At 42.5% G+C, this 25,916-nt stretch overlaps 1 protein-coding gene across 3 annotated transcripts in view; it reads left to right on the top strand.

Moving 5' to 3' along the window:
* TIMM17A (translocase of inner mitochondrial membrane 17A) overlaps positions 1-22,418 on the top strand; it is a 30,286-nt gene extending 7,868 nt beyond the window's left edge. Inside the window, exons 1-6 of one of the 3 annotated variants that reach the window (XM_056557513.1) lie at positions 10,853-11,014; positions 16,424-16,523; positions 17,987-18,050; positions 19,775-19,903; positions 21,246-21,356; positions 21,533-22,418. In XM_056557513.1, coding sequence (XP_056413488.1) covers positions 10,989-11,014; positions 16,424-16,523; positions 17,987-18,050; positions 19,775-19,903; positions 21,246-21,356; positions 21,533-21,606 — 504 coding nt within the window. In that variant the 5' untranslated portion in view covers positions 10,853-10,988 and the 3' untranslated portion in view covers positions 21,607-22,418. Of the gene's footprint in view, positions 1-10,852; positions 11,015-11,142; positions 11,280-16,423; positions 16,524-17,986; positions 18,051-19,774; positions 19,904-21,245; positions 21,357-21,532 lie in introns of those variants that run through there. The other 2 variants (XM_056557514.1, XM_056557515.1) reach the window with 2 other exon arrangements.
* The last annotated feature ends 3,498 nt before the right edge of the window (positions 22,419-25,916 follow it).

Genomic DNA, 25,916 nt, shown 5'->3' with positions numbered 1-25,916 from the left:
TATATTCTGACCACAAGAACTTGCTTTATCTGCAGACTGCCCATCGTCTCAACCCTCGACAGGCCCGTTAGTCTCTAATCTTCTCCAGATTTGACTTCTACATTCACTTTCGTCCAGCAGAGAAGAATTTACGAGCTGACACTTTCTAGATCTTCTGATGCTCTTGACCAGGAATCTTTACCTCCACATATTATGCCTCCTGAACGTCTCATCTCTGCAGCACCAGCAAGTCTTCAGAACCTGCCTCCTGGAAAGATTTATGTATCTCCCTGTCTAAGACTCCAAGTCTTGAAATGGGGTCATTCCTCTCTTCTGGCCGGTCATTCGTAAGTCCTTGCAGCTCATCTCCAGACAGTATTGGTGGCCCAGTTTAAAACAGGATATCGTAGATTTTGTCTGTTCTTGTTCGGTCTGTGCCCGGGACAAGACCCCTCGTACTAAACCTGCAGGTCTGCTACAGCCTCTATCAGTTCCAGAGCTTCCCTGGACAGATATTGCTATGGACTTTATTACTGCCCTACCTTCTTCTGGCGGCAATACAGTCATCTGGGTAGTAGTGGGCCGATTCTCTAAGATGGCTCATTTTGTGCCACTTCCTGGAATTCCATTTGCACCGCAGCTTGCTAAGCTTTGCCTTTGCCACATTTTCCGCTTACATGGAATGCCTTCTCATATTGTCTCTGACCGTGGAGTCCAGTTCGGCCTCAAGTTCTGACGGGCCCTCTGCTCGCTTCTCCAGGTTAAGTTGGATTTTTCCTCAGCTTATCACCCACAATCCAATGGACAGGTCGAAAGGGTGAACCAGGTTTTAGGAGACTATCTTCACCATTTTGTTTCTGCTCGTCAAGACGACTGGGTTGAGTTACTTCCCTCGGCAGAGTTTTCATACAACCATAGAGATACAGAATCCACTTGGACATCACCTTTCTTTGTGGTTTATGGACTTCATCTTCGTCCTCCTCTTCCCTTGTCTTCTTCTTCTGGAGTTCCTATGGTCGATGAGCAAGTTCAAAACTTTTCCACCATCTGGCAGAAGATTCGTCACTCTCTATTACATGCCACGTCTCTTATGAAATCTCAAGTGGACATGAAAAGTCGTTCTCCTCCCTAGTTGTCTCCTGGTGAAAGTCTGGTTGTCTTCCATGTATATCCGCTTTAAGGTACCCAGTTATAAACTAGGTCCTCGATATCTGGGTCCTAATAAAGTTAAGAAACGCTTAAATCCCATGCCGCATTCTCTACATCTGCCGTCTTCTCTGGGGTTCCCCAATTCCTTCCATGTCTCCCTCTTGAAACCTATCATTCTTTCCTACTTTTCTAAAAAAGACATTTCTCCTACTCCCATCTCAGGTACTTCTGATGTTTAGGTTGTTAAAGAGATTTTGGATTCTAAGTTTATCAGAGGAAAACGTTTTTTCCTTGTGGATTGTGAAGGATCTGGGCCGGAGGAGCGGTCTTGGGAGCCGCAGGACAATATCTTAGACTGAGACCTCATTCAGAAATTCTTGTCCTCCAAAAAGAGGGGGAGACCAAAAAGGGGGGGCACTGTTAAGGTGAGTGCTCACCTCCCCGCTCTCCTGTCCGGGCCACGAATCGCGACCCGCTTCTCACCTCTGGTTCCCGGGCGCGAGCCCCCACATCCTAGGGTGCCTAAAATTTAAAGGGCCAGTGCACTACTGCTATGTTATATAAAGCAGCTCCTCCCTTTCCTTCCTGCTGGATCTTCATCTAACCTTAGATTAAGCATTCCCTATTGTCTGTTGCCTTACCCATGTTTATTGACCCTTCTGCTACGTTTTTTGCCGCCTGCCTTGACTTTCTTTTAAGTCCGACCATGCCTCTGCTTTACCCTTCTGTACCTCGTTTTTGCCCAGCTACCTGTGTGGTTGAATCATATCGGGGGTAGCGACCTGGGTGTCACCTGCCGCAGCAAGCCCGTCCTGTTTTGTGGCGGGCTCTGGTGAAGACCAGCTGCACCTTAGACTCCGCCCCCGATACGGCCCATGTCATCTGCCACACAGGTTAGAGGATCCACATCCAGGACCGTTAAAATCTAATATTTATAACTTGTAATATTACATTTTTTTTTTAAAGAAAACATCCAGGCATCCCTTGAACTTGCTTACTAAGTCAGACATCACAAGATCATGTGGCAGAGAATGGTAAAGAATCCCCATGTGTAATGATGATAAAACCTTCTTTCTTCTAGATGTTGAGGATGCCCCCTTGTTATAATTATTTATAATTACAAAAAAGATCACTAGAAAGTTTTACCTAATATTTTATTATTTAGCTCATAACTGTATATTTTGTTTTTATGGCCCAAGTGCATTTATCAATATTAAACTTTATTTGCCATGTTTATGTTCAAGCCTCCAGCTTTATTTCCACACAGTGCACTTTACAGTAAAAATTACATGTTATCTTTATTTTGTTATTTTTTTAAATGAAAATAAGTATACTTTAAATTGCCCTATTCTTCCCCCACAAATTTTATTTTTCCATATACATGGCTCATTATTTGTGTATTGATCTGTAATTTTTATCAGTATAATTTTTGTTTAGGTGTGATTTTTTTTATCACTTTTTATTTATGTTTTTAATATATTAAGTGACCAAAAATCAGCAATTATGGCGTTTTTCTTTATTATTTTTTTTTAAATTTCAATAATGTTATATTTTAAAGAGTACCTGTCATCAAACCATGTTTTCTAAACGAACTATTTTTAGGGATCATATTTCCTAACTACTCCTAACACCCCTCCTGCCCTTACAAATGTTTTTTCTAAGCTTTAAAAAGCTGTTTTGCATACCTTTCCTCTTGCTCACATTGTGTGAGCTCCCCCCAGGAGAAAGTGGGTGTTCCCCAGCAGGCGGGATGTCACTAAAGCCTGCGAGAGCTGTGCCTCGCCATGCCTCACACGAACTTCCTGAGTTTGGTCTGCTGCAAGGCAGGAGGAGAACAAACTAACTGTTTGACTTGCGCAGGGAACAGAACAGAGCCACCTAGTGGCCGTTTGTCAATCACATGACTACATTTTATTTGTTATTTAGTTTTCCCTTAGTCTCCTCAAGCAGCACAATATGGGGTGTTTCCGCCCCTGTGAGCTAATAGGATGAGGGAATTTTTTTATGAAAAAAACTAATAAGAATTTCCCCGAGTGCCTATATATGGTCCCTCCCACACAAGGACAGTAAGTAATTTTCACATAAACAATAAGAAAAAAAACTAAATATAGGGAAGGGAAGGTTGTGCTGATGAGGAGACTAAGGTAAAACAAATTATCAAATTAAATTTAGTCTTCCCAGTTGTCCCCCAGCAACACAATACGGGGAAATAGCAAGTATAACCCCATTAGGGAGGGTCTACCTGCCTGGCAGAATTCCAAACAGACCTAGCGAAAGAAGTTTTGCTGGATAAGAAAGTATTAACCCTGTAATATTTAATGAAAGTCAAAGGGGTACTCCAAGTAGCAAACTGACAAATCTGTTCAAGGGGAACAGAACTACGTTCTGTTCAGGAAGTGGAAACCGATCTTGAGGAATGAGCCTACATGAATTCTAGTGGAACAAGACCTCTAGATTAATAACAGAGTTCAATACATTTACAGATCCACCTAGAGACTGTTGGTGGCTTTGCATCCCTTCTTAGATCCCTGATATAAAATTAGGAGATTCTCCATCTTCCAAAAGGACCTAGTCCTTTCCAGATAGACTTTAAGCTTCAGACCAGGTCAAGGTTACATAAATCTTTATCTTCTGAAGATCTAGATTCTGGAAAATACTGAGGAAGGGAGATTACCTGGTTGATATTTGCAAATGATGCAATTTTGGGTAGAAAGGATGCAAGAAATTTCAGCAGAACCTTCTCAGGAAGAACTGTATAGGGTTCAGAAGAGGCCAAAGCTTGAAGTTCACCCACTCTTTTGGCAGTTGTAACTGCAAGAAGGAGAACTAAGAGAGAGGAACTTAAGATCCACTTCGTCCAGAGGTTCAAAAGGTTGAACACACAACTGTTGTAAGACTAATGCCAGGTCCCAAGGAGAAACAAGTCTAACTGTTCTTGGCCGTAGTCTTGTGATAGCTTCTATGAAGGATCTAACCACTGAATCCTGCAAAAATCTAATATGTAAGGAAGCTGATCAAGCTGCTAGCTGAACTTTGATGGAGCTAGGGAAAGTCCCTTGTTGAATCCGTCTTGCAGAAAGTCTAGAATAGCAGAAATAGAAGGATTAGAGGCACCAATCTTCTTCATAGAACACCATTTCTAAAAGTTTGCTTGACTCTTGGTCTAGAGACCATTCCCCTGGGCTGTAAGACTGCGGCTCAAGCGATCTGCCATGACATTCTGGACTCCTTTGATATGAACAGCGGATAATCTGAGAATCCTGGTTTCTGCCCACCGAAAGATCTTTCCCACTTCCTGAAGAAGTGTAAGTGATCTTGTTCCTCCCGGTTTGTTTATATAAAATACCGACGCCATGTTGTCGGTTCTTATCTTCACAGCTTCTCCATTCAACAAGAGGGCAAAGTGAAGAAGAGCTTAGTAAATTCCACATTCTGCACACGGTCCACTTAGTGCTTGGTTCTTTGGGTACGAGGATGCCATAATCTCTAGTTCTGCCTAGGGATATTGCCTGTGTTATGCTGGGGCTTGTCATCTGGAATGAGAAGTCGCTCTTGGTGGAGGGGGATACTGAGAGGTCCCTGGTCAGTCCATCACACTGTCCTTCTGGCTGTGGAGATATAAAGCCTCATGTTCCCAATTTATTAGCCATCCCAACCTCTGCAGAAGAGCTAGAAGAGAGGTGTGGAACTGAAGTTCTTCTGGAGACCTGGCTAGAATTATCCACTCATCTAAATAGGGAATTGTAACAGGAACAAAAAGAAGGAAACGGAGCACACACCTGAAAATCCTGCTGCAATGAATTATTTCAAAGTTCAATCAAAACGTGGATAGGACATCTCCCCAAGACACGAGCAGAGCTGGATGGCAGGAGCGTGCACTCGGACGACAGCCACTGTTTCACGCCATTTGGTGTTTCATCAGGCTCTGGTGACAGCTTCCTGTTGCTCGTTTTCCTATTTAAGTAGTACACACCCACTCCATGTGAGACATATAAATATACAAAATATGTATAAAACATATAATGACAATACTCAAAAAAATTGTAAAACCAACAACAAATATGGTGAGCTACAAAAATGAACCTTATTCATATTCGTATGCATATTCATCGGCTCGTATAATCCACCACGCCTCTGCGCGTGCGAGAAGGCCTATTTTCACCTCTCTCTGGACATTTCACTCTTTCAATGCCGGTGAACTTTAGGCTCCTTACATTACATGCATGGATCTCTTGCATATGTGTGACGAATCTTAGAGCTCCTATTCCTGTTTTAATCGATCTTAGATGTTCTTTTATTCGTAAGTGAAGCTTCCTTTTTGTTTTCCCTATATAATAGAACCTGCAAGGGCAAATTATACAATACACCACAAAAGTGGTTTTACAGGTAATTTAGCTGTCATACATTAATTTTACAAGCACCAATTGAGAAGGTCTTTTGAGCTAAGTTTTTACTGCATACTGAACAATCCTTACATTGCATATTACCTATGGGAACCACTTGCTTCAGCCAATTAGAATTTTTACTTTCATCTTTTTTCTTCTTTTCATTCAATTACTTTTAGAGTACTACCAATGGTTCTACTCCACCTAAATGTAACGAGAGGGCGAGAAACATCCACTCTAGACAATTCTTGATCGTGTTGGATTATGTACCAATTTTTTACGGAGTATCTCATTGATAATATGGTTCATAGGGGAATTAGCAAATGTAAATAAAATTTTCGGATCCTTTTTAGGTTGGCCATCCCTTGCATTCCTATATTTCTTATTTGAAAGAAGTGTCTGTCTCTCTATTTTCTTCACCTTTTCAAGAGCTTGATCTATCAAATTCTCTGGGTACCCCCTATCAATCAGTCTAGTCTTAAGCTCCTCTGCTTGAGTCAAGAAATAATTATTATCCTTATTAATTTGTTTAAGCTGAATGAACTGGCTATATGGGATACTACTTTTCATGTATTAGGGGGTGTGAGCTTTCAAAATGTAGCAGAGCATTCTTGGAGATGGGCTTCCTATATCCATATGTTAGCAAATTCCTTTCTTCTATGTAGACCCTCACACCTAGAAATTCGAGGGATTGATCTCCAAACTGAGATGTGAAGGTCATATTGACTTTGTTGGTGCGATTAAGTTCAGAAACAAAATAAAAAAATTCTTGTTGCGTTCCGTCCCATATGACGAAGATATCATCCACGAACCTCATAAATAATTTTATGTGCTTGACATAGCGGTTCGAGGATGAAAAATATAATTTCTCTCAAATATAGAAAGAAATAGATTGGCGTATGTGCACGAGATGGGCGTACCCATCACCGTGCCATACTTCTGTGTATACCAATCTCCGTCATATGTGAAAGTGTTATTTTATAGAATTAATAATAATGCTTCACCAACAAAGTCAATGAAATCCGAGGATTTATCTGAGCTTTGTAACACTTCCTGCACAGCCTGTATACCCGCCTCATGTGGGATGGAGATATACAGGCTCTTCACGTCAATTGATGCAAGGTGGAAATTTTCTTGCCATGAAAACCCTTCAAGGACATGGATAAGATCCCCAGTGTCCCTCAGATAAGTGGGCATTTCTTTCAATAGGGGGGACAACAACCACTCAAGATAGCTGGATAGTGCCTCTGTCACTGAGCCAACTCTTTCCACAATAGGGCAACCATGGGGATGGCTCAGCGATTTATACACCTAGGGTGTATATCAGTATATATTTGGTGCTATCAGGAATAAATTTTGATGCTATTTTTTCGGAGATAGTTCTCTTGTCTGTATATTTGCGCAAAAGTGAACATAGTTTTTATTTGATTTTAATAGTGGGATTTAAAGCTAATTTCTCATACACCATTAGATTCCCTAATTGGTTCTCGGCTTCAGATTGATAATCTTTCTTATACCACACTACAACCCCCCTCCCTTAGCGGCTTTCGTAAAAAGAACCTGTCCAAGCCACTTCTTTAACCCCTTAACATCGAAGGACGTATATTTACGTCCTCCGCCGGCTCCCGTGATATGCCGCGGGGTCACGCGGTGTCCTCGCGTCATATCGAGTCGGTCCCGGCGGCCATCAACGGCCAGGACCCGCGGCTAATACAGGACATCACCGATCGCGGTGATGCCCTGTATTAACCCTTCAGACGCGGTGATCAAAGCTGCTCAGCTGCTCAGTCGGGCTGTTCGGGACCGCCACTGTGAAATCGCGGCATCCCGAACAGCTTACAGGACACTGGGAGGGCCCTTACCTGCCTCCTCGGTGTCCTATCGGCGAATGACTGCTCCGTGCCTGAGATCCAGGCAGGAGCAGTCAAGCGCCGATAACACTGATCACAGGCGTGTTAATACACGCCAGTGATCTATGTAAAAGATCAGTGTGCGCAGTGTTATAGGTCCCTATGGGAGCTATAACACTGCAAAAAAAAGTTTAAAAAAAGTGTTAATAAAGATCATTTAACCCCTTCCCTAACAAAAGTTTGTTACCCCTTCTCACATAAAAAAAAAAAAAAAGTAAATAAAAGTGTAAATAAAAATAAACATGTGGTATCGCCGCGTGCGTAAATGTCCGAACTATAAAAATATATCATTAAAGGGGTATTCCAGGCCAAAACGTTTTATATATATATATATATATATATATATATATATATATATATCTCAACTGGCTCCGGAAAGTTAAACAGATTTGTAAATTACTTCTATTAAAAAATCTTAATCCTTCCAATAGTTATTAGCTTCTGAAGTTGAGTTGCTGTTTTCTGTCTAACTGCTCTCTGATGACTCACGTCCCAGGAGCTGTGCAGCTCCTATGGGGATATTTTCCCATCATGCACAGCTCCCGGGACGTGACATCATCATTGAGCAGTTAGACAGAAAACTTCAGAAGCTAATAACTATTGGAAGGATTAAGATTTTTTAATAGACGTAATTTACAAATCTGTTAAACTTTCTGGAGCCAGTTGATATATAAAAAAAAGTTTTTGCCTGTAATACCCCTTTAATTTAACCGCACGGTCAATGGCGTACACGTAAAATATTTTACATTTCTTTATATTCTTACCCTTAGATTAGTGGCCCAATGGCGTTTGACCCCTTAAAATCACCAGTTATTTATTCAAAATGCTAAAAATGTATATAGTTGACAAGGTTGGCACCTATTTTCTTGCCAATCCACACTTTGGGCCAGGCTGGATACAGTTGGGGATTATGGAGGGGCCCTTACTCTTTCTATTTCCACCCTTAGGTCAGTGTCTCAACAGCGTTTAACCCCTTAAATTCCTCCAGTTACTTATTCAAAATGTAGAAAATGTATATAGTTTGCAAGGTTAGCACCTGTTTTCTTGCCAATCCACAGTTTTGTCCAGGCTGGATACAGTTGAATATTAAGGAGGGGCCCTTACTCTTTCTATTTCCACTCTTAGGTCAGTGGACCAACGACGTTTAACCCCTTAAAATTATCAGTTACTTATTCAAAATGCAGAAAATGTATATGGCTGGCAAGGTTGGCACCTGTTTTCCTGCCAATCCACAGTTTTGGCCGGGCTGGATACAGTTGGGTATTATGGAGGGGTCCTTACTCTTTTTATTTCCACCCTTAGGTCAGTGGCCCAACAGCGTTTAACCCCTTAAATTTCTCAGTTACTTATTCAAAATGTAGAAAATGTATATAGTTGGCGAGGTTGGCACCTGTTTTCCTGCCAATCCACAGTTTGGGCCAGGCTGGATACAGTTGGGTATTATAGAGGGGCCCTTACTCTTTAAATTCCCACCATAAGGTTAGTGTCCCAATGGCGTTTAACCCCTTAAAATCACCAGTTATTTATTCAAAATGCTAAAAATGTATATAGTTGGCAAGGTTGGCACCTATTTTCTTGCCAATCCACACTTTGGGCCAGGCTGGATACAGTTGAATATTAAGGAGGGGCCCTTACTCTTTCTATTTCCACTCTTAGGTCAGTGGACCAACGACGTTTAACCCCTTAAAATTATCAGTTACTTATTCAAAATGCAGAAAATGTATATGGCTGGCAAGGTTGGCACCTGTTTTCCTGCCAATCCACAGTTTTGGCCGGGCTGGATACAGTTGGGTATTATGGAGGGGTCCTTACTCTATTTATTTCCACCCTTAGGTCAGTGGCCTAATGGTGTTTAACCCCTTAAAATAACTAGCTACTCATTGAAAATGCTAAAAATGTATATAGTTGCCAAGGTTGGCACCTGTTTTCTTGACAATTCACAGTTTGGGCCAGGCTGGATACAGTTGGGTATTATGGAGGGGTCCTTATTCTTTATATTTCCCCCCCCCCCTTAGGTCAGTGGCCCAACAGCGTTTAACCCCATAAATTCATCAGTTACTTATTCAAATACTGAAAATATATATAGTTAGCAAAGTTGGCAACTGTTTTCATGCCAATCCACAGTTTTGGCCAGGCTGGATACAGTTGGGTATTGTGGAGGGGCCCTTACTCTTTATATTTCCATCCTTAGATTACTAGCCTAATGGCGTTTAACCCCTTAAAATCACCAGTTACTCATTCAAAATGTTAAAAAATGTATATTGCTGGCAAGGTTGGCACTTGTTTTCATGCCAATCCACAGTTTGGGCCAGGCTGGATACAGTTGGGTATTATGGAGGGTCCCTTACTCTTTCTATATCCACCCTTAGGTCACTGGCGCAACAGCGTTTAACCCCTTAAGTTTCTCCGCACGAAGCGGCGGCCGACACGTCCCCTCAATACATCTCTATGGCAGAGCCGGAGATTGCCGAAGGCAGCACTTCGGGTCTGCCATAGAGTTGTATTGAGGGGGCGTGTCGGCCGCAGCTTCGTGCGGAGGTCGACACGCCCCCTTCCCGCGGGCTGTCGGGGCTCCGTACAGGAGATCGTGGGGGGCCCCAGCGGTCGGACCCCCACGATCTCAAACTTATCCCTTATCCTTAGGATAGGGGATAAGTTGTTCACCACTGGACTACTCCTTTAAGTCAGTGGCCCAACAGAGTTTAACCTTTTAAATTCCTCAGTTACTTATTCAAAATGCATATTTTTTCATCCATTGTTTAACCCCCTAAGGACTCAGGGCGTACCTGTACGTCCTGAGTCCACTCCCGTTCTATAACGCGGGGCCACAGCGTGGACCCGTGGCTAATAGAGCGCGGCACTGATCGCGGTGCCGCGTGCTATTAACCCTTTAGAAGCGGCGTTCAAAGTTGAACGCCGTGTCTAAAGTAAAATGTATATACGATTTTTTTTTCCGTTTCGCCGTACATTTTTGGGTACAATGACTGATGTTATTACAAAGTAGAATTGGTGGCGCAAAAAATAAGCCATCATATGGATTTTTAGGTGCAAATTTGAAAGGGTTATGATTTTTTAAACGTAAGGAGGAAAAACCGAAAGTGCAAAAATGGAAAAACGCTCAGTCCTTAAGGGGTTAATATTGTTTTTCTTTTTTTGGTGTTTTTTTTTTCAGTAAAAGCACAAACAATCTATATATATATATATATATATATATATATATATATATATATATAATTTTTTTTATTTTTATTATTATTATTATTATTATGATTGTTGCCAAATAATATTTAACAGTAATGTATAAAAAAAAAACTGGTTTACTGCAGAGGAATATGAGGAGAAAAGGTTTATTTGTCAGTAATGTATAAGAAACTGGACGAATAAGAAACCAACTTCAGTTTCTTCAATTAAGGCCATATAATTCGCTTGATACGGAAAGCCTTCTGTCTCTATGGTAGCAAAGACGTGAACGTCACAGATCTAAACAACCAATGGATAACGTGTCGGCTCGGTCACGTGTTCTGCGTGCTTCCTGTCTCTCCTCTTTTCGACCTTCGCAGACATCATGGAGGAGTACACTCGGGAGCCCTGGTAAGGGACACGCCGGCTTTGTGGGACCTTACACCGCGACAGTAGGGGACAGCGGGGCTGCGGTTCATGTGTGACCATAATGCCGGGCCTCCTGTCTGGAGGTTATATGAGCGGCGCCCCCAATGACGGATTACAACTTGTTACGTCACGTTCCCGATCTATAGAGCATAACCTACGGTCAGGCGAACCTATCACCCACTTCTAGTAGGCATAGTAATACCTGTCACCTGCCGGCGTGATGACCCATGACCTCTACTGTACAAGGGTAAAGGCTTATTGGTTGGCTCTGTTCACATGACTCTCCTGACATGGTCCAGATACTGTGTGTCCATATAGCAGTGCTTCCCAACCAGGGTGCCCCCAGGTGTTGAAAAACTACAACTCCCAGCATGCCTGGACAGCAAACTACAACTCCCAGCATGCCTGGACAGCTGGACTCCCAGCATGCCTTTGGCTGTCCAGGCATGCTGGGAGTTGTAGTTTTTCAACACCTGGAGGCACCCTGGTTGGCAAGCACTGCCATATAGTATAAGAAACAGCAGTTATGTTATGTTGGTTTATTTTATGCTGTTTTACTGGAGATTTTGAGGGACATTTATCAAGGGATTTAAGCGTTTACATTTTTTTTTTTTTTTACAGAAATCGCACAAAAAGTCGCACGTGCGCCTAAGCAATTTTTTTGTGTGACTTTTGTGGGTAAGCAAAAAATCCCAATCAGCCCTACCTAAGCTATTTTAGGTTTGCAGTGGTCAGGAATTTATCATTGCGAAAGTCTCACGTAAGCAAATAAAAGTCGTAAGGTTAAGGCAGGTCAGACCTGGCTTACAAACTTGCCTTTGACAGCAATTTTTAAAAAGTCGCAGCTCCGCTCCCTGGCCACCCGCCTGCATCTATCACCCACTTAATAGTTATTGCATTATTACAGCTGGGAGTTGTAGTTCTGCGATACCTAGTGGGCAGGTGATAGATGTGGACGGGGAGAGGAGCCAGATGTCAGGAAAAGGAAATTACAGCACTGTAATCTCATATTTCCCGGGCAGCCCTGTCATTGGTTCAGACCTCCTGCCCAATCACAGCTGCCAGGGGGAAATATGTAGTTACAGTGCCGTAACTTCATTTTCTCTGCTGGGAAGTTAGCGAGCGGAGCACAAGCTGCCCGCTTCCCTGGCTTCCTTGTCACCTGCCCGCGCCACACCACTACAACTCCCAGCATATCCTTACTGTAAGGGCATGCTGGAAGTTGTAGTCCAAGCTTGTCACCTACCCCGCTACTCCCCCCCCCCCCCCCCTCTGCTGGACAGTGTAGGTTAACCCTTTGGGCGGTATACAGAATATACTGCTATGTATAGATAGCTGTATATAGTGTATACAGAAGAGGAGATCCCCTTACCTGCCTCTGTCCCTGCCTGGTCCGTGTAGCTCCGCCCCCTAGTGGAAGCTACAGACGGGAGTTAGAGTGGTAAGTATGAGGTTCTGTTCAACAGATAAGGGGGAACCCTATGCATTTTTTTTTCATAAATAAATAAAAATGCACCCTGTATTTTTATTCTCAGCCAGATACCAACCAAGCAGCAACAGCCTGACGTTACCAGGGTGGGCGACCATTGTTACTGGCCCTCCCCAGCCTAAATAACGCCAGCCTGTTACCGCCTAGGCCCAGGAGCGCCATTTTTGACGCTCCGGGCCTGTTGGTACCGGCTCTTCCTTGCACCCCTGTGGCGGTGGGTACTGGGGTAATAATTGGGGGGGTTAGCGCTAGCTGTTTATGGGGCTAACGCTAAGCCCGGCTTAGTAGACAGCTTCCACTACTAAACCTGAAAATTCGATTAAAAAAAAAAGACTCCCCCACAGCCCTCGTTAATCATTTTATTAAAAGAAAAAAAATCTTGTTCATCGCCGTAATCCACCCAAATCCGACGCAATCCTCTGCATACAGGGATCTGAAACGAGAAGAAGAAAAAAAAACAAAATGGGTTAGGACATTTTTGGTGCTCTCCGCTGGGGAGATGCAATGTCTTCCCAAACAGAGAGCCTCCAATTGTTGCAAAACTACAACTCCCAGCATGCACAGCCTTTGGCTGTCTGGGCATGCTGGGAGTTGTAGTTTAGCAATAGCTGGAGTCTCCCTGTCTGGGAAGACATTGACAGAAGGGTCTGTTCACATTATACAAAACGTACAATGTGAACAGAGCCTCATACTTACCAGCCTGGCTCTGGTCTGTAACTCCGCCCCTAATGATGCCATCACAAGAGGGCGGAGATTAACGGACCCGGCAGGGAGCGAGGAAGGGAAGGGGATCTGCTCTTCTGTATACACTGGGGAAGATTTATCAAAACCTCTCCAGAGGAAAAGTTGCCCATAGCAACCAACCAGCTTGCTTCTTTCATTTTTAACAAGGCCTCTGAAAAATGAAAGAAGCAATCTGATTGGTTGCTATGGGCAACTTTTCCTTTTGCACAGGTTTTGATAAATCTCTCCCTATATACAGCGATCTATAGATAGTTGTATATTCTGTATACCACACAAAGGGGCTATAGGAGCAGGGAGTCCTGTCAGTCTGGTGACAGGACTCCCGGCTCCTGTATAGTATACACGTGTACACTATGCCCCCCTGTATATTATACGGCCTGGGGAGGTGAGTAGTGATACCGTACATCATTCCTCATCTCTAGAGATGAGCGAAGTTACAGTGATTCGATTCGTCAGGAACTTCTCGGCTCGGCAGTTGATGCAGTTGATGATTTTAGCCTGCATAAATTAGTTGAGCTTTCAGGTGCTCTGGTGGGCTGGAAAAGGTGGATACATTCCTAGGAAAGAGTCTCCTAGGACTGTATCCACCTTTTCCAGCCCACCGGAAAGCTGAACTAATTTATGTTGGAAAAGTCATCAATTGCCGAGCCGAGAAGTTCGTGACGAATCGAATTTACTGTAAGTTCGCTCATCTCTAATATAAAATGTTAATGTAAAAAAAATGTGTATATTTTTGACTGAAAAAATGAAATGCGGTCTTGTCCCTGCAGGGACAAGGCAAAATACAGGAAGTGTGGGTGAACAAGCGGGGCTCTGTGCAGTGAGGGCAAGCGGGGCTCTGTGCAGTGAGGGCAAGCACTGAGGGCAAGCGGGGCTCTGTGCAGTGAGGGCAAGCACTGAGGGCAAGCGGGGCTCTGTGCAGTGAGGGCAAGCACTGAGGGCAAGCGGGGCTCTGTGCAGTGAGGGCAAGCACTGAGGGCAAGCGGGGCTCTGTGCAGTGAGGGCAAGCACTGAGGGCAAGCGGGGCCCTGTGCAGTGAGGGCAAGCACTGATGGCAAGCGGGGCCCTGTAACGCGCTGAGGGCAAGCGGGGCCCTGTGACGCGCTGAGGGCAAGCGGGGCCCTGTAACGCGCTCCCTGCTCACACATCAGAATGATTGACAAACCAGGAGCCTGCACAGAGCCCTGCGTGTCCTTCCCTCACTTCCTGTGTTTGGTCTCCTTACAGAGAAACATAGGTAATAGATGCAGAGACAGCATTTTTATAATTTTATCACTCAAAAATATACAATTTTTTTTTCTAATGATAGGTACACTTTATGCTACAGATTTCAATGTAAACTAAATGACTGAACACAATTTTAAATATGCAGAGGACACTTATATTTGCTGCAGCAAATCTCAGCAAAAAACAAGGTGGTGTGAACTGACCCTAAGGGTATGCTTACATGTGTGCATTTGCTGCAGATTTTGCTACCCATTGAAGTTAATAGGCAGCAAATCTGCAGCAATAATATGGACACGGGAACTGACACAACTAATGTATTCACATGTACTGGATCTGCTGCATATTTATTGCTGCAAATTTCAGTGTAATTACTCCAAAAAGAAAACACTGCCAGGAATGAAAATCACTGGGCCCAATTTTTAATACCTTTGCCAAATTATAAAGCTCCAAATTAAAAACATACATAGATAATGGAAGAATAGGCAATGAAGACATACAGGTGCACATAAGGGTAGTACATGCTGCTAAGGTGCATACAATTATTGCGTAGTGATCCATGAAGTGCAAATCATGTTCTAAGCCTTGGCAACAGCCGGACAATGTCCTGTAAGAGCCAGACAGTGATACATGAAATAAGAGACAATATATTGAGAATAGAATAGTAAGCACAAAATGGAAAAAATCAACAGGGAAAATGCCATCAGGAGTTCTGGACCACCTACGGGGTGGCACTTTATAAATCCTTATGCAATAATTGTATGCACCTTAGCAGCATGTACTACATTGCCTATTCTTCCATTATCTATGTATGTTTCATGGGGCAAAATAAAGTATTTGTGGATTCATATATGACTGGAGCCTTATAATTTGGTGAAGAGATTTCAGTGTAAGATTTAAAGCTATGTTCAATCATGTGTGCATGCATCCTAAGGGTGCGTTCCCACACGGCGTATATGCAGCGTATTTCATGCTGCGCAAAATTTACGGCAGCAGCAGGAAATACGCTGCGTATTCCTTGCTCACTATACACACAGGGCTTTCTGGCGGCAGCCCTATGTGTGCAGTGAGTTTTGGAGGCGGAGCCGTGCGTCAGTCACGCCAGCACACTGCCCCGCCTCTAAATTTTGCGCTGCGTATACGCCGTGTGGTAACGCACCCTTAGAGTACATTCACACATACGGGATCTGCTGCAGGTTTGATGCTATGTTTAATTATTTAATTACATTGATATCTGCAGCTTATTCTGTACATATAAATGTACCTTTAAAGGAGTACTCCGGCGCGCACTTTTTTCCTTTTATCCCGTCCGGGCTGCAAAATAAAAGAAAACACACTTTCTCTTAACTGATAACGAGCCCCCGGAGCTCCGGTACACTCCGGTACAGGTGTTCGTTCCCGGGCTGTATTCTTCTTACTTCCTGTTAGCCTGGCACATCACACGGAGCTTCAGCCTATCACTGGCCGAGGCGGGACATCGCTGCGAGGCTGAAGCTCCGTGTGAAGTGCCGGACTAACAGGAAGTAAGAAGGATACAGCCCGGGGGCTCGTTGGCAGGTAAGAGAAAGTGTGTTTTCTTTTATTTTGCAGCCCGGACGGGATAAAAGGAAAAAAGTGCACGCCGGAGTACTCCTTTAAAGTGTCACGGTCTAGATATGATCTAGAGATATACCAAAGATTTTGGTGTTCTGAGACCACCACTGATCACTAGGACAAGCGGTAGAAGCCCTCTGCTGAACACTGTTTCTCCCTGTTCTCTTCTTGCTCCTGGGGATGGGTTTAGCTGGTTGCTTCTCTCAGTTCTTTTAGCAATCTATGGGGGTCTTAGAACCCAGATGCCACTAAAAAACTTCTGCCGTGAAAAGGCAGAGGGTTGTGGTACTGCCAGTTGTAATTATATTATATATACCAATTGTGTTCTTGTCTTTCTCTAGTCCTTGGAGGATTGTAGATGACTGTGGCGGGGCCTTTACCATGGGCATCATCGGAGGAGGCATTTTTCAGTCCATCAAAGGATTCAGGAATTCTCCTCAGGTAAGAATAGTGTTTTGGGAAAAATGTACACAATGTAAGTCATCAGAACGCCAACAAATGTGATGTGCTGGTGTTTAGAGATTATGATCTCTTAGACTGAAAAATTCTGATCCCAGTAGCATACAGTAAAGAGCTGTGCTTCTGTTGGGAGTGTAGTATTTTTTTAAGCAATGTAGGTAACTTAAAGGGGTTATCCAGAAATAGAAAAACAGAGCTAATTTCTTTCAGAAACCGCTCCTTGTCTATAGTTCTGCAGCTCAGTTCCATGAAGTGAATGGAGACAAGTTGTAATAACACACACAACCTAGGGACAGAGGTGGAGCTGTTTTTGAAAGAAATTAGCTCTGTTTTCTATTCCTGGATAACCCCTTTAACCCAGAAAACAAATACTATACATTGGCCAGAAGAAAAAGAGTAACAGCTCTTCAGAATGACAGCAACACCAATCAGCCATAACATTGGGTAAAAATCATGTAACATTTACTATCTCGTGACAATGGCACCTTTCAAGGGGTGAGATGTATTAGGCAGAAATTAAGAAGACAATTTTTAAAGTTTGTGTCAGAAGCAGGAAAAATAGTTGTCTTTCACAAGGGGCAGGTCTTTGTGGGGTGTTTCCCACCAAAAGTGGTTCAAGATATTACATCTGGTGGACAGGGTTATCTGCTTAAATGGGCACGGTCAAATTTAAAAATATATATGTGTACACTTTTTATATGTTGTACATCTTGGCAAAACATTTACCTTTCTAATGCACGTCATAAGAAAATGTTATTTCCTTTTTATAGAAATCATGGCTTATAAAATCATGGCTTTGTCCAAGCTGGAGCTCAGGCATGGACAAAGTCCAGTAAGTGAGGGTGGGCTAGCACTCCTCTGTGCTCTCTCCTATCTGATAGTACTCCTCTGTGCTCTCTCCTGTCTGATAGCACTCCTCTGTGCTCTCTCCTGTCTGATAGCACTCCTCTGTGCTCTCTCCTGTCTGATAGCACTCCTCTGTGCTCTCTCCTGTCTGATAGCACTCCTCTGTGCTCTCTCCTGTCTGATAGCACTCCTCTGTGCTCTCTCTCCTGTCTGATAGCACTCCTCTGTGCTCTCTCCTGTCTGATCTGTTTAATGCTGACTATGATAGAAAGGTGCATCCCAGCTTATGTGTAGGATTTCCTAGCTCTGATCGGTCACAGTGCCAGTGTTTACCCCCTGTCCACTGCTGAAATCACTAATGTTATGGTTGATCAATGTTGCTGCATTAAACTGTATTTTTACAGTGCTGGAGAAACAATTTACATAGGTAATTTTAGATTATGCCTTAGTGTTTGGGATCTGGAACCTACCATCTGTCCTTGCCATCACTGCAATTGAAACCACATCTTATGTATGTATTTAGTGTACATTTTACTCTGCAACATTTCTGAATTCATAGATCTGGGAAAAATGGTAATCTTATTCCATTTCATCTTTAGGGTGTTAAGCACCGGATGAAGGGCAGCTTTGTAGCAATCCGAACCCGGGCCCCACAATTAGGAGGTAAGATTTAATCCGGAATTTTCCAATTGCGTATGTTGATTGGAAGTCTCTAAATTCCTGACAACTAGTTTTAAGTAGTACTATGCAATATACTATGTAGTTTGATATGTAATGTTGGAGTACTGCTTTGAAAGCTACATGTAGACATAAGCTTTGACTGTTCTGCATAATGACCTTGGGATAGAAAATGTCTCCACCAGTGAAGGTAACTGGAATAATAGCCAAAAGTGAATATAACACACACACAAAAAAAGCATACTTTTTCGGTGTTGTATGTGTACATAATGGCCCTTATTTACTATTCTAAACCCGACTTCTTTTGTCGGGTTTTTTTGTCGCATCTTTGTCTGCGCCATGTCGCAGACATCGTGCGCCAGTCTGCGACACAATGCAACATTTTTTCCCGACGTGGATTCTCCCAAACCCGAAAAAGGGGCGTAACCCGACATTTCTGAGCTTTCCCATGTATTTATAAAGGTTTCCAACCCGAATTTGTTGAATTGTTGTGGATTTTTTCCCGACAGCTCAGAGGAGTTGGAAACCAAAACCAACAAAACGCACGTGCGACAAACAGGATGCGACATAATAATAAATATCAGGGGAAAAAAGCAGTCGGGTTAGAAAGCAACATAGACTTACAACCCGATTTTCTAAGTAAATGAGGGCCGATATCAGTATCCAAGCCTGCAGGGTGGGGCAGTAGTCACCACAGCCACTTACTGAGTAACCTTTTACCTTTCGTGTGTCTTCCGGATATGGATTTCCAAGCATGAGGTGATTGTGCCAAAACACAGAGATATCGTAAAATTGTCATACTGAAATACTGCGATGTTTCAGTTTTACTGTATTACTGACATACCAGTTTGAATCCAGTGTGTTTTCAGTAGTTGAAACTATTCTTATTACCATTTAGAACAGTAGTCTCTAAACGGTTGTCCTTAAAGGGATACTCTGCCCCTAGACATCTTATCCAAAGGATAGGGGATAAAATGTCTGATCGCGGGAGTCCCGCCGCTGGGGAACTTTGCGATCTCTCCTGCAGCCCCCCGTCATCTGGTGCATTAAGCTTGCTTTGCTCTGTGCCTGATGACTGACAATGCAGGGGCAAGAGGATTGTGATGTCATGGCCCTGCCCTCTCAATGCAAGTCTATGGGATTGGGCATGACAGCTGCTATGTCCCCCTCCCATAGACTTGCATTAAGGGGGCAGGGAGTGCCTCACCAGTCATCAGGCATGAAGGTCACTCGCTCCGTGCACCAGATGATAGGGGTGCAAGGAGAGATTGTGGGGGTTCCCAGCAGCGGGACCCCCGCGATAAGAAATCTTATCCCATATCCTTTGGATAGAGGATAAGATGTCAAGGGGCGGAGTACCCAGCATGCTCAGACAGTCGTTGGTTGTCCTGGCATGCTGGGAATTGTAGTTTTGCAACAGCCAGTCCACAGTTTGGAGACCAAGGATCTAAAAGCTGAAATCCTGTGCTGATGGAATACTTTACTGGTGAAACGTTTAGGCAACCCTCTGGAATCAAAATACATAATTGTGTGTGTGTGTGTGTGTGTGTGTGTGTGTGTGTGTGTGTGTATATATATATATATATATATATATATATATATATATATATATATATATATATATATATATTTTTTACAGGAGATGTATAGAAAGTTGCCTACATTCTGCAAAATAGTATGCACAATATATATATATCTTTTTTTTCTAGGTAGTTTTGCAGTGTGGGGTGGTCTGTTCTCCATGATAGATTGCAGTATGGTTAAATTACGAGGGAAGGAAGATCCGTGGAATTCTATCACAAGTGGGGCTATGACTGGCGCAATTTTGGCTGCCAGAAGTAAGTATCTGGATTAACACAGTGTGTGGTTTTCACTATTACATTTGTATGATAAAATGTTTAATTATTTTAATCAAACTTGCTGCTTTTGTAGTGTAGCTTAGAGAAGAAGGCCAGCAAAACGTTTCCATTCTGAATCCATACCCCCTCCTCCCCCCAATTGTTTATCACAATCTGAACTTTTTCTATGTATTTTGCACCTTCTTGTGTTGTAGCCCACCCTCCTCTTTGCTTATTATTTGTAACCATCTTGCCTTTTAGATTTTATCCTTCTTTCCCTTTCAATCTTCTTTGCTATCAATCTTATGAAACATCAGCACACATCACATGGGCAGCTAGAGCCATTACCTGTTGGGAGGATGCTGTAATAATAAATACTTTTATATTCTCCTAAATAAGCAAAGAGACCTTAGGTATTCAGTCAGGAAGGCTGAGGCATCATCTCCAGTATAAGGGTGCATTCACACCACGTTTTTGCAATACAGTTCCCGTATCAGGTTTTTGAGGAAAAACGGATTCCTCAAAACCTGACTAAACTGTATCAAAACGTGTGTACAAATTTTAACCCGTATACAGTTAAAAACCGTATACAGTTTGAAAAATGACATCCGGTTGCATCCGTTTTTTAAGAAAAAAAAGTATACGTTTTTAACTTTTCACTCCATTTTGAATAAAGTTTTACTTGTTTGATTGAAATTCCAAGAAAAAAAACTGCAAAGTCAAAAACCGTATGGTGAAAACCGGATGGAACTGTATGCACATATGGTTCTGTACGGTTCCCATTGACTCCCATGTTAAAAAAAAAAAACGTATACGGTTTAATACAGTTTTTCAACCGGACCTAAAACCGTGGTAGACTACGGTTTTGGGTACAGGAATAAAAACAGACAAAACCGTACAGGATGCAAAAACGGACACAACCTGATGCATCTTTTGGCATACGGTTTTCAATGGAGAGTCAATTCATACGGTTTTCAATACGATTTCATACAGTTTTCACATAGAAAACATATACGGGAACTGTATTGCAAAAACGTGGTGTGAATGCACCCTAACTGTGTGACAGGACCTGTATTCTGATAATCGGTAACTGCGATATTCCCCTATGTGGAGAACGTGTAGAACATTCAATGCAGTTTCATCATACAGGCGGTTCTAGTAGCTGATATGGTACCCACTGTGAAGAACACGTAATTTCCAGGGGTTCCCCTTGAGAACACATGACCCAAAAGAAAGTAAATACTCCACGAATATTCAGCTAGACGGGAATAACTAGTTGAAATATAAATTATGTTGCTGTGTACTTTACTAGGATACTCAGTTTACTGACTTATTTTCCCAGATGGTCCTGTTGCCATGGTTGGCTCTGCTGCAATGGGTGGAATTCTTTTGGCCTTAATAGAAGGTGCAGGAATCTTGCTGACACGATTCGCCTCTTCACAGTTTGTAAATGGTAGGTGCAGCCACACAGACATGTTTTAAACTTGCTTTTAAAACATGGGGAAAAAATCTTGTATATAGTTCTCATTTTTTTTCTTCAGTTTGTTAATTTAAAACAGTGCAAGTTGACTCAGGCTTTGATGAAGGTTGATGGGGTTACCGTGTTTTTTTTTCTCTTTCTATATTAAGGTCCACCTATACCAGAAGATTCATCCCAGCTAAGTCCAGCATCCCCCTTTGGTAGTTACCAGCAATACCAGTGAATGATTTATATGAAAGACTTAAAAAATAAAAAAAAACTCCTCTGGAACAATGAAACAAGTACCGCCATGGCCCGTGCACATTTGGATCCTTTGCCTTTTGAAATATGCTTGTGGTTATGGCTGTAAATGCATGGATTTAGGGACTCGGAACACATGAATCAGGTTCAATTTTAGTTATATAGTTAGGCTCCGCAAATGCTACAAAATGACCTGACTAGACTATTTACAAGAGCAACAGTCACACCCTTGAATATTTCAACTATAGGTCTAAATGTATATTTGGTTTTATGTTGACCCAAACAAACACGTGCTTTTTAAGCCTACTAATGTTCAGCATTTATTCTTCTTGGAAAGCTGAAACAGAAAGCAGACGGATTACCAGTTTCTTCAGTAGGTTCAATTAGAAGCTATTGTACAGAACTGCCAAAATTTCTTGCAACATTATAGGTTGGTATCACATATATTTTGTATCCAATGGATATTGTGTTGTACACAGTTTACCGCATGTTTTCAGCTTTACGTTTTCAAATACTAAAGTACCATGTTGGTGTTCCAAAATTCCTGTGTATGATTATTTGAAACTACCTTAATACACTTTTTATATGAAGGCAAGCATGAATTAATGGCTACATCTACCCAAGGACAATGCTCAGCATTTAAATTATAGTATGTATGTATTATATTTTTATTGCGTTCAGTGTATGTTTAACCATTTAAAAATGGCCTTATACTCAAATTAAAAAGAAAAAAAAGATATTTGAATATCAGACTGTGGAGGAGGTTTAATAATTAAACAAACTGTCAAAGATTGAGTTCCCTCTCTTACTCCTCTGACAGAACTTTACTGTTTCCCACTTATATTAGATCTTATTATCATTATTTATATGCAACCACTTTACTTTGCTGGTACAGGGCATGTCCAAAATAACATAGTTTGTAAGATTGAAAAAAGGCCAGAGTCCATAGAGTGCAACCTAAGACCCTACTGTGTTGATACAAAGAGAGTCCCTGGATCAACGTTCTATCCCATAAATCTAGTATCCATAACTTGTAATGTCATTACTCTGTAAAAAAACATCCAGGCCCCTCTATTTTAGTGAGTCAGACATCACAATATCATGCGACAGAGAGATCCATAGTCTCACTGCTCTTACAGTAAAGAATCTCTGTGATGATGGTGAAACCTTCATTCATCCAGACATAGAGAATGCCCCATGTCATGGATACCAGCCTAGGTATAAAAAGATCACTGGAAAGATCTCTGTACTGTCTATTCATATATCTGTACATTGTGATCAGATCGTCCCTAAGGTGTCTTTTCTCCAAACTAAATAACCCCAAGCTTGATAACCTGTCTTGGTCCTGTAATCCTCCCATACCATCAATTATCTTTGTCGGCCTCCTATGCACCCTCTTCAGTTCAGCCATGTCCTTATATACAGGTGACCAAAATTGGACACAATACTCCTTATGTTGTCTGACTAATGATTTATACAGAGACAAAACTATGTTCTTGTCATGAGCCTCTATGTCTCTCCGGATACATCCCAACTGAAAAATGCTGCTGATTTGTGCATTGAGAATCTACACCCATGTGGTGTGGAACTTTTCAAGACAAGAAAATTATGTTTTCCATTCCATGTGGGTGTACCCTAAGACACAGCTTTTTATTATTATTATAGGGACAGCAGTAACTTACTTTCTTAGATCTAATGCCTTTTTTGGTTACATAGTATAGTTAAAAAAGACATATGTCCATCAAGTTCAACCAAGGAGGTGAAGGGGAGAGGATGCTCTATTTCTGCATAAGCATTAATGTTATTTTGCTCTAGGAATATATCTAACCGTGTTTTGAAGCCATCAACTGTTCCTGCTGTGACCAGTTTCTGAGACACTGTCCCATAAATTCACAGTTCTTATGGTAAAGAAGGCTTGTTGCCCTTGAGACTAAACCTTTTTTTCCTCCAGATGGAGGGAGTGCCCCCTTGTCTTTTGAGGGGGTTTTACCTGGAACTGTTTTTCCCCATAGTTTTTTTTTTTTTTTGCACGGACCATTTATATACTTAAATGGGCACTGTCAGATACAAAAAAATGTTTTATGTTGTACATCTTGGGAAAATAGTAACCTTTCAAATATACCCTTTCTAATATACTTCATAAGAAAACTTTATTTCCTTTTTATAGAAATCATAGCTTACGAAATCATGGCTTAATCTGAATCACAGACATGGATAAAGTCCAGTAAGTGAGGGTGGGCTAGCACTCCTTTGTGCGCTCTCCTCTTTGATAGGACTCCTGTGCTCTGCCTGTCCTATCAGGCAGAAGAGAGGAGAGAGGAATGCTAGCCCATCCTGCTTCAGCTTGGACAAAGCCATGATTTTATATGCAATGATTTCTATAAAAAGGAAATACAATTTTCTTATGAAGTATATTAGAAAACTTGATGTTTTGTCAAGATGTACAACATATAAAAAGTTTTTGAATCTGACAGTGCTTATTTATGTAAGTTGATAATATCCCCCCCTTAAATGTCTCTTCTCAAAACTAAATAAATGTAATTCTTTTAATCTTTCCTTTTAGCTAAGATGTTCCATGCCTCTTATTAGTTTAGTTGTGCGCCTCTGTACCCTTTCCAGCTTCATAACGTCCCTTTCCCCAGCACCATGACAGCACCACCTGAGAGGGACTCTGCCCCTAGGAACAAGAAAGCTGAGGATAAAAAGAACCCTCTTCTCCAGCCTCTGTGTGTTTCCTGTCCCCTAAGGAAGCCTAGCTGAGCAGGAGTCCCTGTCTCAGATGGACTAAGAAGAAGCTGAGGGAAGGCAGCCTAAATCCCCATCGTTTCGGGGTTTCCCTTACCCTGCATACCTCCCTAGTTGGGGAGGTTGAAGTCTGGCTCCACAGGTTGCTCCGGGGAACTTCACCAAGTGGGAGCTCTAGTTGCTGGTGCAGCAGCGCATCAGGGCCAGAACTGTTAGCGGAGGAACTGTGGGTATTTAGTATTTAGGCATCCTCCATACTTCCAGAAGGCCTCCTTGTGGCAGCATAGCCAGCTTACAAGTCGGCCAGTGATACCATCATGAGTTCATCCAAGGAGGACCCCAGGCAGGATTCAGCTGAAGTTGCAACAAAAACTCCGTCCACGGTACCAGCAGCACCTTAGTGAGTGTACCTATTCCTATACTTATGGGGTGATTAAGGCCTAGTCTGGTTTATTTTTCCTAGGGGGATGTAACTTAAAAAAAAAATAATAATAATCTTCCAAAAACATTTGGGGGGATTCATCAATCTATATAGAGTAATTTTAAGTGTATTTTCTTGCGCAATTATATTTTCTGCGTTCTTTGTGCGTCTTTTTTGGTGGAACTTTTTCTAAAGATGTCACCCTTCGGGTGTACCATAGAGCCATTTTTCCTGTAGACATCGATTTACTAACTGCATTTTTTTTTTTTTTTGACGCGCAAATATACACCACCTCGTAGGTCACATACCAAAGTGTCTATTTTCACACAGTAAGCACTGCAACTCCCATCATGGACAGACTCTTATTATAGTTATAGTCCAGGGGTTGAGGTGCAGATCGCAGCAGGTAATTATCCAGAGACCCGCTGCGATCCGCATTTATTAACTGTAAAAGCTGGCGGTACATGCGGCTACACTGCGCTGCCACCGGCTCTTGTATACACTGTCATAATTCATAATCCCTGCCGCCGGGAGAGGGGAGCTCTGATTGGTCAATAGCTATTCTCCAATCAGAGCTCCTGTGTTCCGGCGGGGATTATGAATTATAAGAACTGTATGTAGGAGCGTGCAGCCAATTGTAGCCGCATTGTGCGTGTGGATCGCAGGAGAGTGAACTGCAGTGATCTGCCCTTGGACTACTACTCCTATCATGGGTCTGTCCCATGATGGAAGTAGTTGTAGTACCGCAGCGCTGCTGAGGGATGGCACCAGCACATCCCTCGGCTGCCGGACTTTTAGGACTACTACTCTCATCATGGACAGACTCTGCCCATGATGGGAGTTATAGTCCAGGGGCTGAGGTGCAGAACGCATCGGGTCATTCTGCAGAGACCTGCTGCGATCCGCATTTATTAAGATAAGCCGGCGTTACATGCGTCTACAATCCACTGCCCGTCGACTTGTATATACACTGTCATAATTCATAATCCCCGCTGCCGGGAAAGGGGAGCTCTGATTGGTCAATAACTATTCTCCAATCAGAGCTCCCGTGTTCCAGCAGGGATTATGAATTATGACAGTGTATATACAAGTCGGCGGGCAGCGCGATGTAGCTGCATGTACCGCCG

The sequence above is a fragment of the Hyla sarda genome, chromosome 2, assembly GCF_029499605.1.
Source record: "Hyla sarda isolate aHylSar1 chromosome 2, aHylSar1.hap1, whole genome shotgun sequence".
In the NCBI taxonomy this organism is placed as follows: domain Eukaryota; kingdom Metazoa; phylum Chordata; class Amphibia; order Anura; family Hylidae; genus Hyla; species Hyla sarda.
The sequence above is the reverse complement of the archived record's forward strand: the minus strand, read 5'-3'. Positions and strand labels throughout refer to the sequence as shown.